Genomic DNA, 17,979 nt, shown 5'->3' on the forward strand with positions numbered 1-17,979 from the left:
TATTAGTACACTTGGTATGCTCACTGGCCTTCTCAGCAGAAATTTTTGAGAGCTGTCCTTGTTAGCCAATTTAAATTGCATGAGGCGAAGACATCTTTTGCTTTCCTTGATGCTGACTGCATGGGAAAGAAGTGTTTTGATGAATCGGTGACTCACATACTCTCCAGAGTTCCAGGTTTCGTTGTTGTGGTTATTCTGTAGACTTGCAAAGGGAATACATTTCTGATAAGCCTTTTTGTCCTGTCCTCCTGTTCTTTCCTTTGTTTTCTCCCTCACAAACTGGTGATAGAGAGATCTAAGTCTCTGAAAAATGGATTTCTTTTGTACTTCAGATTCCTTTCTTCTTCCTCCCAAGAACAGGACAGGCATACAGAAGAAGGGTTTTTGGGGAGTGTCTAAATGCAGCCTGACTAAAGGGTCTAATTTTAGGTTTTGAACTGTGACATTGAGCTTTTCTGTAGTTACAGGTAAGATGTGTATTTTGGCTTGGATTTATGTTTTTTCTTTCTTCCATCTTCAGGAAGCTTTGCCTGGTGATGCTTTTGGCTTCAAAATGTAGCACTGACAAATAATTGGAAGTGGAAATTGGACAGCAGATCAAAGACTGCTAGTTAACGGATGTGTCCAAAGTAACTGAAATTTGATTTCTGTTCCTCACATCCATGAAAACTATCTCCTTTGTTTTCTAGTCATTAATCTCTCCAAGTGTTTTAGGTTGTAATTCCCTATAGGAGAACGAGCATCTTGCTCACAGATGCTAGGCTGAATGCTGCAGGATAAAGTCTGGTTTTGAAGTTCTGATCCTGACTGGAATTACTATCTCTACTGCCACCAAAAATCACCACAGAAAGTGTTAGAATAACTCTCAGATTTGCAGATACTCCAGCATATTTTTGTGACTGTTAAGTAACTGTATAATAAATGGCCTTTTAAATGTAAAAACTCTATTCTGTTAATGTGATTTTTCAGCTGCTTGGATAAATGGGCACAGATTTTGTGTGGCCTCTTCTACTGCTTTGCCAGTGAGTGTTTTCTGCCTGTGATGTGATAGATTTTTCTTTGGGTTGGTGCAGATACAACAGTTACACTCATTTAAGTGGCATAATTCACCACCTCAGCTGAAATGGTAACATTTTATGTGATAACAGAACCCCAGAAAGAAAATTCTATTAAAGGTAAAATGTGTCTCATCTTTCAAGGTTTGGTTGCAGTTTTTTGACTTTACTGCTGATCTGTTCTGCTAATGGAATGAGCTGAACAGACTTGTGAGAGTATTTTGGGGGTTTTGTGGTGGTGTTTTTTCCCTATGGTGTTTTGCTAATTTGTCTGTTTTCTATGAAGCTAAAGAGGAATATGCTTTTGACAAAATGGTTATGTCAGGTGTCCAATATATCCAGTACTTTAATATTGGAAGACAAAAGTGTTTCAATAAACGTTGACCAATTAGGATGGGAAATTTTTGTAAGGTAGTTCCAGTGAACTATGACAACTGTGCTTGCACTCACTTATGTAAAGTCTGAAGTTCTTCCTGATACTGTTCTTTTTCTTACCCTGATTAGGATCAGGGAGATGTTTGAAATGATGGGGAGAAAAATTTGAAACACAAACTAGTGGCTTCCCAGTCCTGTTCTTAACTCTGTTTTTTGGCTATATGCGACCATGACCTATTTTATTTATTTTAATGAAGTCTGAGCAGCCAGCAACTCTTGTCATAATTTATCCAAAGGTTTTAGAGGTTTAACATTGTGGTGGGTTTTTTTTTTGGGGGGGGTGTTTGTTTGTTTTTACACCAATCAGAATAACATATTGTGAGAGCTCTTGACAATATAATGAGCTTAGAGCAATGACTTTGTTGCTCGCCTGTATTACGTTCTGTTAGAACTTGGCAGCAGTTACAACCGAGGCTTTATTTAACACATCCGCGTTTCTAGTTGAGTTCATTTTTGAGGGTTTCTTGTTAGTACTGGGCGCTTTGTCTGTCAGTGACAACATGCTACAGAGGTGCAGTGGCTGCTTCTGGTATCCGTTGTGACACAGTGTGGTTTGCAAAGTTGGGTTTGCTTCCGCTTTAGCCGGACTCAAAATTTAGATCGATAACATAAAGGCTGCACGTTTCAGTTCTCTTACCTTCTCCAGGATGTGTGCGTCAATTTGGGGAGAACAAATCTTCAGCTTAATTTCCATGTGCTGAAGGGAGAAGTTAATGAAAATCTGTATTGGGAGTAATTAAGGAAAGTGAGAACTTAAGTGAAAATTTCCTTCTTGGCCTATATGCTTGGTTGGTGGTGGTGACTTGAAAAGGTTTGGCAGTTACGAGAATGCCATTTGAAATCAGGTAGAACAGAACAGAATAGAATAAACCAGGTTGGAAGAGACCTTCAAGATCATCGCGTCCAACCCATCAACCAATCCAACCCACCCAAACAGCTAACCCATGGCACCAAGCACCCCATTAAGTCTCCTCCTGAACACCTCCAATGATGGTGACTCCACCACCTCCCTGGGCAGCCCATTCCAATGGGCAATCACTCTCTCTGTATAGAACTTCTTCCTAACATCCAACCTGAACCTCCCCTGGCGCAGCCTGAGACTGTGTCTTCTTGTTCTGGTACTGGCTGCCTGGGAGAAGAGACCAGCCTCTGCCTGTCTACAACCTCCCTTCAGGTAGTTGTAGAGAGTGATAAGGTCACCCCTGAGTCTCCTCTTCTCCAGGCTGAGCAACCCCAGCTCCCTCAGTCTTTCCTCATAGGGCTTGTGTTCCAGACCCCTCACCAACTTCGTTGCCCTCCTCTGGACTCGTTCCAGCAAGTCAACCTCCTTCCTAAACTGAGGGGCCCAGAACTGGACACAGTACTCGAGGTGTGGCCTAACCAGTGCAGTGTACAGGGTGGTTGTTGTCACTGTTCTTTTGACAAGGCAAAAACCTTTAGGTCAGTTCTTGCCCACCTCCAAGCCCTGACCTATTTGGAAAAGTAACCTAACAAACCCCCCCAAAAAAACCCCATCTACCCATCCAAAACCAAAGAGCAGGCAGCTTCATTTCAAAGTTTTAATTAATTTTACCAACTTGTCAAACCCAAAGGTATTTTTTAAAAATACCAGGACATTTAAAATAATTTGCCAGGAATTATGTCAGCTGTGTGCTCAGCATGGGCTTGTATTTCAGTAGGCAGCCTGGTGAAACTCTGTGTACAATCTGTTTAGCTCCTGACTTCTTGTATGACACCATCCATTTAAATTCCATCTTTCACTCATGCTAAGGGCTGAATGCTGATATTCTGTAGTAGGTGCTTGGGCAGTGGTTTTGGTTGTTCATTCTGAGTATTTGTAGTCTTCTGGCTGACCTTTTAATTTGTGTTGGGATGCATTGAGAAATGCTTGTGTTGTGTGGGATGCCCGATACAGGGGGAGGCACTTCCTGCACCAGGGGAAGGATGTGCTGTCTATGGGGTTTGCAGATCTCTTGTGAGAGTGCTGTAAGAAGTCCCTGCATTTATGTGACTTGAGAAGTTAAGACTGAGGGCTAGATGATGGGGCAAGCAGCAGCCTTGTAACCTGTGGTTTCCTGAGCCAGTGTCAGTTTTGATCTGCCCTGACTTGATCTGAATGAATGTTCTGTCATCGTGCCTTGGCAAGGGTCAGGAGAGCTTTAGGTGCGCACATGGACAGTTTATTGTAGCATCTTGGCCATGGCAAAACGAATAAAGGGTGAGGAGTGTGTTCCCATAAAAGAAGGAAGATTCCTTTTGTTGTTGTTTCCATATGTGAGCATGGTTTCATCTCCTGCTGTACTTCCATATTGGATTCATAGTATAAAACTTGTCCAACTGCAAGAACTTTTAAAACTTACCCAAGGACAATATGAGTAAAGTCCTGTAAAACTGTGTTTTAAATGTACACTTATAAGGGCAGACTTTTCTGTTTCCTTTGGTCAAGATGCAGTTCTTTCTAGTTGTCCCCCTAGTAATTGGGATTGGGAGCCTTTTCTTAAATCTGACCTCATCTGAAAACCAATTGCACTGCAGATGATTGTTTTTACTTATTTCAGTGGCTATTCATGCATAAAAATGTGCTGGGTCATCCCTACTTTGGCCTTGAATACTTCAGCTGTACTTCTCTTATCCAGTGTATGAAAGTGGCAGCTCACAGATACAGCCTGGGGTGGATGCTGTTCCCTGGGTGGCCAGGTGGCAGTGATAAACCCAGCACTTTTCATTTAGGACCAAACTGTCAGTCTCAGCTGAAGGCAGTGCTCAGACAGAATGTGGAAACTGATCCTTTTGCCCTTTAAAATGGTCCTGTTGGTGACTGTGTCTCTTGAGAAGCTGTTGTGGATCAGCAATTAAGGGAAAAAAAAAAAGCAGCACCCTTCAGTGTCTTGCATCATCCATCTCTGATCATAAGCTCCAAAATGAAATTACCTTCTACTGCTCAGGATTGAGGATAGGGTCTTTTGTTTGTATGATTTCTTGTGGTGACTTGCACGAGTGAGCAGAACAGTTGGGTTATTGGTCCTTATCTAAACCCCACAGCCCTCAAATTCCATAAATACACAAATTTGTAGATGTTAATGAATGCTACAATTTATATTTATTTTTTTAATCTTGGCTATTAAAATATTTCAATTGGCATTAAGGAAGACGATCTGCATGTTTTTTAAGAGCTGTTTTAGTTGGTGGTTATTTCATTTGAGAAAGATAAGAGACTGCCTCCACTTAACACTGTTTCTAAATTTTGATGATGTTTGCTTTCTAAAGCTTATTGTCTTAGTGTTGGTGTAGTACCTGGTACACTGGGGTCTTGGATACTGCAGTAGTGCAAATAAGAATGAAGGTCTGTGCAGTCAGTGCACACCCTTTAACTGCTTTTATGTCATTAATGCCTTGCTCCCCGCCTTCCCCATGTTACACTATCACCGTGGACAAATTACTACCAAATTGACCTTTACATAGCAAAAAACCAGAAGCTGTCCTGTCTGGATTTAACTCGGTTGATTCATTCAGTCATTTGTGGCCACACAGGAAGCCCCATTCATATGATCACAAAGCCTAATAGCTGTTTGTACAGTGCGATTGATCTGATTACTCTTCTCTGTCTTGTGCTATTTACAGTCTGCTGCCACTTCACAGAAAGGGGAGAGAATGGCTGCAAAGGAGAAGTTGGAGGCAGTATTAAACGTGGCCCTAAGGGTCCCAAGCATCATGCTGTTGGATGTCTTGTACAGATGGGATGTCAGCTCATTCTTCCAGCAGATCCAAAGAAGTAGCCTGCACAACAACCCTCTCTTCCAGTACAAATACTTGGCCCTTAATATGCATTATGTGGGTAAGTGTGCATGTATTCAAGAGAAAACACTACTTGAGTAAGCACCATTTTGCTTGCTAAAAGAATTTGAAGAATTTGGTAACAACATGATAACACACTGATTACTACAAATGTTGTGATAATATATTCATTAACCTTCTACTTAAGGGACTGTTTATATTAACAGTAAAGAAATCTTGTCTAGGGAATTCTAATGAACTTCTGTTATTTAGTCTTGAATTGTAAAGAAAGTCAAACAGCTGTCTGGAAACATGCTGGTGGCCTGAAAGAATAGCACAGTGACTTTGGCCTGTGGCTGGTGAGAAAGCTGCAGTGAAATGCTGTGCAGACAAGAAGTATTGTAACTTACGTCATTGACATTAAACAAGAGACTGTGGAAAATGTTGCCGAGTTTGGGCTGTCACAATGGCACCAGAAGGTTACCTCTTACAGCTGTATGGCTGTGGCTTTTCAGTTTACAAACATGTGAACTGTATGTATGCTGTGAGGTGACAAGTCCTTGTGTTTTAGATACATGGACAAAATTGCAAACACAGGTCAGGGAGCTGAGATTTGAACTTTCGCCTGCAGGTCTGGCTCGGGAATGCTAGGCGTCTGTGTTTTGGAGATGAAAGAATTGATGTTCTGGGACCTGCTCTCCAGGTGGTTATGTGATTCAACTGGTGATTGCACACAGGGTTAATTAGGGATTGGATCTAGGTTGTTGAGGGTGATAGTCAATGAGTACTGCCTAGCTTGAAGAGAAATGACTAGCATATAATTATCCCACTCTGCAGTGTTTCTTCCTTGTAGATGGCTTTGGCAGATAAAGATGTACTGCAGTCAGCTAAAGGAAACTTCCTTTAGTTAAGTTGTTACAGATCTGTGGTTTTTCAACACAGCATGTCCAGGTTTTTAATCCTGAGTTCAAAAAAAAAAAGAAAGTGTTGGCATGTGACTTTTTTAATCTATTAAATGTTTGTTGTCTGGAAGTTACTCACTGCCTTTAAAACCACCTGTGGCTTTCTTTGTTACAACTCCACTATACTCATGCTGGAATAGCAATGTACTTTTAGTGGTTTTACAGTTCTGTGCCCTTTTCAGGTGTTTGTAGGAGAAAGCTTGTTGCTGGTGACGTTGACACAGGACCAGGGTGGCATGTAACTACAGCTGTCTCTCATGCTCTTGTATGCACACAAGTTTATCAGCTCAGTTTCTAATACCGTGGGCTATTGGGATGTGGGTAATTTCCAGCTGTGATACAGCCCCACTTTATAGTAACTTATTAACCTTGTCCTTGCTTATGTATGTTGAGATGCACCAATAAAAGCACTACAGTAGGTGTTGTTACCAAAGTGTTTCTCACTTGGATGCTATTTTGGTACTAAATCAGTGGATTCTGACTTTGCACTCTCCATACAAGTGATGCTTTTGTGCTGGTGCACGATCACTCAGCAGTTCTTTCACTTTTTGCTTTTGCAATGCAGAGTGTCTGTACCTTTACTGCTCCAGCTGGTAGCTGCTGATCAAGAAAAGTTTAGAAATCATCAAACAAATTGGCTTGCTTTAAAAGTTTTTCAGGCAGTTTCCAGTGACAAAACTTTGCTAGTAATGGTCAAATAAAGGTGATTTATGTAAATCCCTTTGTTGTTGTTTTGGGGTTGTTTTTAAGCTGTGTCAAGTGTGAGGCTGGGCTAAATTAATTTGCATGCCTACATGAGATTTTATATAGGTTTAATTGCATCAATTTACTGTATAACCTTAGTTAACATATCAAAATATATTAATTTGATTTATAAGGGACACTTAAGTACTTTTCCACCAGTTTTGGAAATTAAGCTCCTTTGAAGCTGTGCTGGGAGGAAATTAACTGCCAGTGTGTAATTTAAATAACAATTTACCATTGCTGTGTTTCAACATGCTAATCTTTAGGATTTGTTTTATTTGGGGGAGGAAAATCCTGTTTATATTTGCAGTTAGGAAACACAGTACCAGCAAATGTTGTGGCAGCTTTGCAATATCAAACAATTGTTGGATTTCTTACAGAGGCAGGGTAAGATTGGACTTGATGATCTTTGAGGTCTTTTCCAACCTTATTGATTCTATGATTCTAAGATACCATGTTACAGAAGTGCTTCTAGCAGCTTAGGAAATTGAGTACATTTGTCTTAGGCAGATACTTAAGGATCTGATTAGAGAGCTGTAAAAATCAATAAATTCTACCAGTTGAGCTATTGAGAACATTTTTCCCAAGCTAAGGATCCACAGCTGGAAATTTGCTCAGAAACTGAGGACTTCCAGGAGTATCTTTCCTTTTTAAATACACTCATTTTCCTCCATCTATTTGACTTAAAGTTTGAAAAGCCAATTGTTTGTGATCAAGTGATGATGTTACAGTGTGGTTCACATTCCAGTTATATGAGAATATAATGAAACTCTCTAGGAGGCAATTTGCCCTTCAACACAACTCTCCCCTTTCATATCTTTACATGAAATGGCCCTTATCTGCTTCAGTGCAAGAAAATACTCAGTCCTGATAACCACTAAACCACAGGTTCCACTGCCTGAAATGTAACAAAATGTGCATAAAGCAATGTAAACAGCATAGATAAACGTCTGGTTAGAATTGGTCAATGTAAGTAAGCAGATTAATTTCATATCAGAAAAATGGCAAGGAATTGTATTTATTAACTTTATCTGTTGATTGGCACTGTGGGTGCTGTTTTGGCAGGTGTACAAGGCCTGTGAATGGCCTACAGTAGTAACAGCTGCTACAGGTATAACCTGGTTTTGTTTTGATTTCACTAAAATAATCCTGTGTAAATTCGAAGTAGCCTCTACTTGTGGAGAGATCTCTGCTGCCTAAAATGGCTTTCCTCTCCAACCTCTGTGTAGGGTAGTGTAGCACACTGCTACTGCCAGACTGAAGTGCTTTCTGCTCTGTAGAGTAGCTCTGAGAGCATAGTCACTTTTTTTCATTCTTGTGATGAAGAAGGAAGAAAGAGTTGAAACCCTGTAATTTCCTCCTATGAAGGGTAAAGCAATGCTGCTTGTGCTAACTGGTAAGTAATCTGAGCTGGATGGGAAGAACAGAGTCATGAGCTTAGCCTGTAATCAGTCAGACTTGGAATTTAAGTCACTGCCACACTGTAGGCAAAAAAATGCACTAACTACATTCTGTGTTCTTACCTAAGGATAAAAATAAACCAAATTTTCTCTCTTAAACTGTGTTTGTCCTTTTAAAAAAAAACAAACAAGGCATTGGGAAAAACGTAAGGGCTCTGGTTTAAGTGGGAAAAACATAAGGGCTCAGTTTAAGTACTTGGAACAGGTGTAAGGAGTGTCATCTTTCACAACTGTTCCTTGAACTGCGCTGTTCCTTGAACTGCGCCGTTCCTAACCTAATCGCTTGGTCACAATCACTTTCTAGGTGTGAACTACTTGGGATTAATGCTGCCGTTATGAAAGAGGCTTGAGGGAGGAGAAACCTTCAGAGCTACTGCCATTGTGTGTGCTGATTGCTCTCTACTTAGGTCTGGCCACTTTCCTTTAAGCTCTTGTGCATTAATTAGATGGTTTATTGGGATTGCTTTTTTCTGATGCCTTTCTTCTTAAGAGGGGAGGAACGTTACTCTGATGCACAACAAGACGTGCTATGCGAGCCTTCAGCGTGAGAAGAAAGAAGCAATCAATTCAAGAGGCTACATGACTAAATGTGTAATTTAAGTTAATGCATAGAAAGATGAAGTGCTGCTCAGATTCAGCATCGCTGGGTTTGCTATCCCGTGTCTTCTATCTCTCTCCTGCCAGCAGCATTTAGATAAATGGTTAGCAGAACTATTTTCTGAGTGTTGCTATTTTAAAATGCAGCTATTTTTAACCAAATGCAATTTTATGGCATGGACTTAGGTCTTTATTTCTTAAAATTACTTGCCATGTCTTCACATTTTCTTCTTCAACAAAATGCAGTGCATGCTGTGGTTGGTAGACCTAGAAGAAGGTAGAGAGTAGACTCAAAATACAGCATTCCCTTTACTCTCTTTCCAGCTCTAGAGGCTGACAGTTCCTAAACTGTTTCCTTAGTGTCAGCTTTTCCTAAGCAGCTTTCTCAGCATATGGTGGTAACTCTTCTATATGAAGCTGGTATCACTTTTTTGGCAACCTGCATCACTTTTTACATTCAAAAAAAAAAAAAAAAAGGCAACTTGCTTGGAAGACACCTAAAATTTTGAGCTTCAGCTGATGTCTAGAATAGAATAAACAATAGAATAAACCAAACCAGGTTGGAAGAGACCTTCAAGATCATCATGTCCAACCCTTCAACCAATCCAACCCACCTAAACAACTAACCCATGGCACCAAGCACCCCAGCAAGTCTCCTCCTGAACACTTCCAATGACGGCGACTCCACCACCTCCTTGGGCAGCCCATTCCAATGGGCAATCACTCTCTCTGTATAGAACTTCTTCCTAACATCCAACCTGAACCTCCCCTGGTGCAGCCTGAGACTGTGTCCTCTTGTTCTGGTGCTGGCTGCCTGGGAGAAGAGACCATCATCCGCCTGTCTACAACCTCCCTTCAGGTAGTTGTAGAGAGTGATAAGGTCACGCCTGAGTCTCCTTTTCTCCAGGCTGAGCAATGCCAGCTCCCTCAGTCTTTCCTCATAGGGCTTGTGTTCCAAACCCCTCACCAACTTCGTTGCTCTTCTCCGGGCTCGTTCCAGTAAGTCAACCTCCTTCCTAAACTGAGGGGCCCAGAACTGGACACAGTACTCAAGGTGTGGCCTAATGTAACAGTACTAACAGTACTCGAGGTGTGTCTAAGGACAGCATGGTCATTTGTATTCATAATTTAGAATACATTGTGACTGTGTGTATTTCTAAGGTTTCACTTCTGTGTTCTTTCCCAGTACTGAGGTTCTTCATGGTTGTCATTAGTCCCAGAATTCTGATCGTTAGGTATGCCGTGTTATAGAAACCGCCCCAGAGTCGTATGGCAGGATGAGAATCAAAAATGTTCTGTTTGCTCAGACAGCACAGCAAATACCTGCAAGGAATTCAGTCCTTGGATTATTCATTATTAGTGCCTGATCTGTGAAATGTTTGAAAATTTGAGAAACAGCAGTTGAAACTGGTGGCAGCACCCCAGTAAGGAGTGAACTGGTGTGTTGGCATTATTTTTACTGTGATGTGCAGATGTTGATAACAGGATTTCTGATCTCTCTTGATAGTTGCACTGTGCCGTGACTGGGTAAATACTAATTTCCTTGTGCTGCAGGTGTGTTTAGATGTGTATTTTCTCAGTTTAGAACTGATTTTTCAATGCTTTCTAAAGGGCAGAGTGTTTGTCACATTCAAACTGCAGAACTTCTTGAAACGAATGCCAGTTGTTTGGGCAGCTCTATCTGAGTGGGAGGGTGAGGAAGAGGTGTGCCTTGGCACCGCTATGCGAAAACATCACTCTCTAAAGCTGCAGTATATCTTGAAGTACACTATTTTTGTGTTGCCTTGAATAGGTATTCAGTTAGCCATGGTCATACAGGCTGGATGAAAGGATTTTGGCATTCATTGCTCTCTGGCTTGACTTCTGGGCTGATTTCAGTGGAGCAAGTTCTTTGTGAGCCCTGTGCTAGAGCAGGAGAGGTCCTTCTGCATGGCAGAGGTTCTGTGTGACGTTGCTTTTTTTAGCAGATGAAGAACTGTTCTCACTCTCAGGAGGAGAGTGTAGCCATCCCAGTGAATTCAGAGGATTTGGTTTGGCTGAGTTATCTTTCCCAAGATGCATAATATGGGTGAGGATGTACAAGAGCTTTTTGTCTCTCCTTTGCATGACTTAAAAATAAGTGACTGTTAGGGTTTCTTCTGGGTTTGAGCTAGCCTCCAGTGAAGATGTCACAGAATCTTCCTGGTAATTTATGCATCATGTCTTTAACTCTCTGAGCTCTAATGGATATAATTTAAAAATCATCCACTCTTGAGACAATGATTTAGACATAGGCAGTTTATTGAATCTATGTGTAAATTGATGTACAATCAATGTGGTGACTTGTTATCCTGAGAGTTAGACACTGAAATAAAGGTACCAATTGTTGTTGTAATACGTTTGCCTCATCAAATACAGTTTGTCCTGTGTTACTGGTACTTTGATCTTGTGTCCAGAGAGCTGTCTGATTAGACTGAAATGAAGGCACTCAAGAGTTAGGCTGAAATGAACTAACTGAACAGTGCACTGATCCTGCACTGAGTCAGGAGGAGCAGGAGTTTTGGTGGTGTTCTGTGGCTCATGACTTGCTGCTTCACAGCAAGTTGCATTGCAATCCATTGTAAGATAAACCCTTTAGCCTCCTAGGATACGGATGAGTGGGAATTTAGGGGCCTTCAAATTAATTTCCTGGTGGAACCCAAGCAATTGTGCTGTTACTTTCTGGCTCTTCAAGAGATGGTGTGGTTTTATTGAGAACTGTTAGGAACTCTTTCATGTGCAAAGTACTCCTTTTTAGATTACACCTGCAGGAAACTTTGAGTAATAATGTGAAGTGGACACAAGGGGTCTGCAATCATGCAAATGATCACTAAAATGTTTCATAAAAGAAGATGAGTTGCAACTTTGGCCATGATCTAGAATCCTCCATTGTATGCAGCATGTCAATAAAACTCAGCTGCTTGAGTCAGGTAAGAGGTAATGTGGAGTGAGAGAAGCTAGGAATCCTCATGGTGGGAGACAATATTCAGATTGCTGAAAGGCAATCAGTGAGCTGCTGCTTACCCCTAACAATGAGTGTTGCATAGTTAGAGGTTTTCATCTAGCTGAATCAACAAATTGTAGATGAAGTCATGAGCTAGTTAATACATGTGTTCTTGTCTAGCAATGTATAACTTTGCTTTTCTGCTAATTATTGTTTGTTTTCTCCAGCGGGGCCTGAACCTGTGCTGTCTTGCAGGAGAGGCAGTAGAAGTTGTCTGCCTCCTCATGCTCCTGAGTCAGTGGTGGGTCTATGTATTTGTAAGGCTGACAGAATAGGTCTTCAGTAGCAATCCTTATAGCTGGAAGCCTATGGATGCACTTCAGTTTCTTGGCAGCCTAGCAGCAGGGCACTACTGTTGTATTCAGCAGAGAGTTTATTCTGTCTTGCCTGAGTCTTTTTATTTTAACCTGTGTTAGAATGGTTTCTTTACCAGGGCAGGAATTTGGGCTTCACTGACCCTGCTGCTTGCACTTAAGCAGAACTGTATTCAGTGGGTTCAAAGGCACAATACACCAAGCCCCAAGAGTGTCAGTAGCATGCATGGCCTAAATCCAGGGCAGGGAGTGCTCATTGCAGACCTAGAGCTGAGAAAGCTTTGGATGGGAAGCAGGTATTAGTTACTGTTAACCCATGTCTGAAGGTTACCCAGTAAGACAACTGTTTCTCAAACTGTAAATCCTTGTGTGTGGAGAATCTCTCCAAAGGGATATATATTCTCAACAACATGTGTTCCTCCAACAGAGGAGGTGCAAATGGCAACAGAATGTAATGATTTAGATGAAAAAGCTGCTGTGAGAAATTTAATTTCCTGGTTCTTTGTTTAGAAGTACAATCTTGCTTATGCTCTACACTAATTACATAATTTGAGTGAGAACAAAGGGAATAGAGTTTTGCTGCTGGTATGTCTGAATTTGGGTTTCTCTGTCCTTTCTTCTGCAATGAGGCAGTTTGGTAATGAATTATTTGCCCCTTTTTCTTTTCTTTTTATAAACATGCCTTGGCAGAAGCATGGCCAATAAAAATGAGGTTGGTACCACTTTGGGAATAAGGCTTCTGCAGCAAAAATGTACATATTGCAGTATGAAGTGTGTTGAAATCTCTCTCTTATCAAGGCACAAGAGGGAATTGTAAATAAGACTACTTTAAATGTCTCTCATTCTCCCTCTCTTCAAAATCTAACAATTGGAGCAAATGGCTGCTTCAGAGTGAACATTTCAATTCCAGCCCAAACTCACGAGCAGTGGAGTTTATTGCTCAAGCTTCTGCAGTAACCTTGGCTCTCTCATGCTGCTTGCTGGTGCAGTGTTGTAAGCATGTGTGCTGTTTGGAATCCCTCTGTTTAAAAGGCACATGTGTGATAGTAATCTTCTCATCCTTTGATTTATTTTTGGATATTTTTTTTTCACTCCTTCAGTGTTCCCTGCTGTGTTTTGGTTGAAGCTGTGATGGTGTACAGAAGAATGACCTTCTGTGGCTTCTTAAATAGTGCTACCTAACGTGGCTGTGTTGCAGTGCAGTTCCTGCCTTCAAAAAGGTCTTCCTTCACAGAAATTGTCCCAGCACCACACAAATACATCATCACATGGCCAAGGATCAGACTTTAACGTGATAAAAGAAGATAAATGTGGCAGAGATAAAGTGCAGATACAGTAAACAGGTATTCTTAGACTATTTATAGAGTAACAGAGGAATAAAAGACTGCATAACAAACTCCATTTAGTTCTCCACCTGAAGGTGAGTCATGGGCTATAGTGAGAGAGGTTTAGAGAGATCACCCCAAGTGCTGTAATAATATGTGGTTGTGCCATGTGAGTTGTCCTGATGAGAGAATTTTTCCTAACTAAGCAGTTAAGGAAAGGTAGGGAGTACAGCAGAGATGAGGTTTTAAGAATGTCTGGAAATGGTGTGGGAGCTGCTGGAACTGGCTCATGATGCTGTAATTTATAGTTTCATAGTTTCATTCAGGGTTGGAAGGGACCACAAGGATCATCCCGTTCCAACCCCCCTGCCATGGGCAGGGACACCCCACACTAGGTCAGGCTGGCCAGAGCCTCATCCAGCCTGCTCTTAAACACCCCCAGGGACGGGGCCTCGACCACCTCCCTGGACAACCCATTCCAGGGTCTCACCACTCTCATGGTGAAGAACCTCCTCCTCACATCTAGCCTGAATCTCCCCACCTCTAGCTTCATTCTATTCCCCCTAGTCCTATCACTACCTGAGATCCTGAGAAGTCCCTCCCCAGCCTTCCTGTAGGCCCCCTTCAGATACTGGAAGGCCACAATTAGGTCACCTCGAAGGCTTCTCTTCTCCAGCGTGAACAGCCCCAACTCCTTCAGTCTGTCCTCATAGGAGAGGTGCTCCAGCCCTCTGATCATCCTTGTGGCCCTTCTCTGGACACGTTCCAGCACCTCCACATCCCTCTTGTAATAGGGGCTCCAGAACTGGACACAGTACTCCAGGTGGGGTCTCACCAGGGCTGAGTAGAGGGGGAGGATCACCTCCCTCGACCTGCTAGCCACACTTCTCCTGATGCAGCCCAGGATCTGATTGGCTTTGCAGGCTGCAAGTGCACATTGAGAGCTCATGTTGAGCTTTTTGTCCGCCAGCACCCCGAAGTCTCTCTCCTCAGGGCTACTTTCCAGCCAGTCACAATTTGGTGCAAACTAGTTAAATGTCTTCATGGAGGTTCTGCTGAAGGGTTCCCCTCTCTTGCCATTTATATGTTTGGTAAAAGGAAGGTGGTGAACAGGGGAGTTCTGTTAAATACAGGTGTTTGCTAAGGAAAATGACAATGCAGACTATCTGCTGTGTTGTGTTAACTAGAAGTTAACAGTTGCCAGAAGGAAGCTGCTGTGGTGCCATGTTTCAGGACCCTTTAAGAAGCTCAAAATAAGTCATAGACTCACATAATCATAGAATGGTTTCGTTGAAAAGGACCTTTAGCAGTCATGTAGTTCAACCCTTCTGCAGTGTGCAGGGACATCTTCAACTGGATCAGGTTACTGAGAGCCCTGTGTCAGCCTCGCCTGGACCAGGCATCTGCCACATTTCTGGGTGACCTGGACCAGTGTTTTACCATCCTTATTGTAAAAAACAAAACACACAAAACCAAACAAAAAACATTTCTTCCTCATAATGTAGCCTTAATCTCCCCTCTTTTACTCTAAAACCATCACTCCTTCTACTCTTGCTACTACCCCCACTAAGAAGTCTTTCCTTTTACAGTATCACTAAGGTCGGAAGAGACCTCAAAGATTGAGTCCAACCTGTCACCACAGACCTCATGACTAGACCATGGCACCAAGTGCCATGTCCAGTCCCCTCTTGAACACCTCCAGGGATGGTGACTCCACCACCTCCTTAGGCAGCACATTCCAATGGCCAGTGTCTCTCTTGGTGAAGAACTTTCTCCTCACCTCCAGCCTAAACTTCCCCTGGCGCAGCTTGAGACTTTTTTCTTATAAGCCCCCTTTATTGAGGTGCTGCAGTAAGGTCTCCCCAGAGCCTGCTCTTTAGGCTGAATGACCCCCACACTCCTAGCCTGCCCTCACTGTATCAGGGTTCCAGCTCTTGGATCATTTTTATAACTCAAATGGACACTGTACAGAAACCAATGGTGGTTACTTGTACGATCAAAGAAACTATCAGTTATTTCAGCTTTTGAAAAGACATCTCTTCAGACAGGTGTGCAACTTGTCATAGCTACTTTATGAAAGTAGTTGAAAAATTCTCTTTAGGGTTAAATTTTATATTTGTATGTGTTCTATGTCTGTATTTTTAAAAAGGTAAGTAAATGGCCTTTGTCTCTCCAGCATCACTGCTGATGTCCAAATTGATCTTTGCTTGGCACCCTATGATTCTGCTGCAATTTCCTGGAAGCATGTTGCAAGTTACCTTCTTGAAGACTGAGCTGTTGGTAGAGTTTTACAGAGATGGCTTATTGAAGGTGACAAATGTTAAATAGCCTCGTAGTACTTCTACATAAGCAATGGTTGACTCTGAAATTGTCTCTTTTTCAAATATGGGGCTATGTTCTCAAGCTGGTTTAGAGTAACTGGTTGTCCCATTTCTTAGGAGTGCCTGATCATAGTATCATAGTATCAGTCAGGGTTGGAAGGGACCACAAGGATCATCTAGTTCCAACCCCCCTGCCATGGGCAGGGACACCCCACACTAGATCAGGCTGGCCAGAGCCTCATCCAGCCTGGTCTTAAACACCTCCAGGGATGGTGCCCCAACCACCTCCCTGGACAACCCATTCCAGGGTTTCACCACTCTCATGGTGAAGAACATCCTCCTCACATCCAGCCTGAATCTCCCCACCTCCAGCTTCATTCCATTCCCCCTAGTCCTATCACTACCTGATATCCTGAGAAGTCCCTCCCCAGCCTTCTCGTAGGCCCCCTTCAGATACTGAAGGCCACAATTAGGTCACCTCGGAGCCTTCTCTTCTGCAGACTGAACAGCCCCAACTCCTTCAGTCTGTCCTCATAGGAGAGGTGCTCCAGCCCTCTGCTCATCCTCATGGCCCTTCTCTGGACATGTTCCAACATGTCCATATCCCTCTTGTAATAGTGGCTCCAGAACTGGATGCAGTACTCCAGGTGGGGTCTCAGCAGAGCTGAGTAGAGGGAGAGAATCACCTCCCTTGACTTGCTGGCCACACTTCTCTTGATGCAGCCCAGGATCCGATTGGCTTTGAGGGCTGCAAGTGCACACTGAGAGCTCATGTTGAGCTTTTTGTCCACCAGCACCCCCAAGTCTCTCTCCTCAGGGCTGCTTTCCAGCCAGTCACTGCCCCTCCTGTATTTGTGCCTGGGATTGCCTCAACCCAGATGCAGGACCCTGCACTTGCTCTTATTGAACCTCATGAGGTTGTCATGGGCCCACTTTTCCAGCCTGTCAAGGTCCCTCTGGATGGCCTCCCTTCCCTACAGTGTGTCTGCTGCACCACACATCTTGGTGTCATCAGCAAACTTGCTGAGGGTGCACTCAATGCCACTGTCCATGTCACCCACAAAGATGTTGAACAAGACAGGTCCCAGGACTGATCCCTGAGGGACTCTGCTTGTCACTGGCCTCCACTGGGACATGGAGCCATTGACAGCCACTCTTTGGGTGTGGCCATCAAGCCAGTTCCTTATCCATCTAGTGGTCGACCCATCAAACCCATATGTCACCAGTTTGGAGACCAGGATGTGGTGCGGGACAGTGTCGAAGGCTTGGCTCAGGTCCAGGTAAATGACATCAGTTGCTCGCCCCTCAGCTATTAATATTGTCACCTGTTCGTAGAAGGCCACCAGGTTGGTCAGGCAGGATTTACCCTTGACAAAGCCATGCTGACTGTTCCCAGTCACCTCTTCACTATTCTTCCGAGTCAGTAGTGCCTCCAGGAGGATCTAGAGTCACTTTGAGCTTTTAAAAAGAAACTTGAAATAATGTATAAATTAACTCCAGTAAAAGAGTCTCTGCCTAGTGTTGCTGCATAGATTGATGAAACTTTGTGTGCAATGTGACTGGTATAGCTCTAAGTGTCACTATAAGTTCTTCTATAGCATTTTGGTTTTAGCTGCAGAGAAGTTGTTAGCAGTTACTGGGATTTTTTTCCTAAATGGATTTCAAGTGCTGGGCACTTGAGCTGACCTTCAGAAAGAGCACGAGTGCCCTGCATTGTGACGGAGAGCTCAGAAATAAAGATAAGTCAGGGCACCATGTGCTGGGTTTTTGACCTGCAATCTGTCTGGGAAAGGGAACAGAATGGACACGTACCACTCAGTTCTGAAGGGGTCTTCAAAGTAGGGCTTTGTTTAAGGATCCTAGTAAGAGCATGTATGAAAAGAAGGATCAGTGCTCTGCTTGTTAGAGAGGCTGCTGAGCAGCCAGGCTATGGTCTTGAAGAGTAAAGCTTTATCTGCATCAGGTCCTTT

The 17,979-nt window shown here is 42.8% G+C and overlaps 1 protein-coding gene across 3 annotated transcripts in view; it reads left to right on the forward strand.

Annotated features, from left to right (window-relative positions):
* Positions 1-17,979, forward strand: part of RNF145 (ring finger protein 145) — a 50,083-nt gene that overhangs the window by 4,439 nt on the left and 27,665 nt on the right. For all 3 annotated transcript variants that reach the window (XM_068161365.1, XM_068161372.1, XM_068161377.1), the window contains exon 2: positions 5,112-5,325. In XM_068161365.1, coding sequence (XP_068017466.1) covers positions 5,142-5,325 — 184 coding nt within the window. In that variant the 5' untranslated portion in view covers positions 5,112-5,141. The remainder of the gene's footprint in view (positions 1-5,111; positions 5,326-17,979) is intronic.

The sequence above is a fragment of the Melanerpes formicivorus genome, unplaced genomic scaffold, assembly GCF_026170545.1.
Source record: "Melanerpes formicivorus ecotype bairdi unplaced genomic scaffold, bMelFor1.0.p_v2 SCAF_2, whole genome shotgun sequence".
NCBI classification, from domain to species: domain Eukaryota; kingdom Metazoa; phylum Chordata; class Aves; order Piciformes; family Picidae; genus Melanerpes; species Melanerpes formicivorus.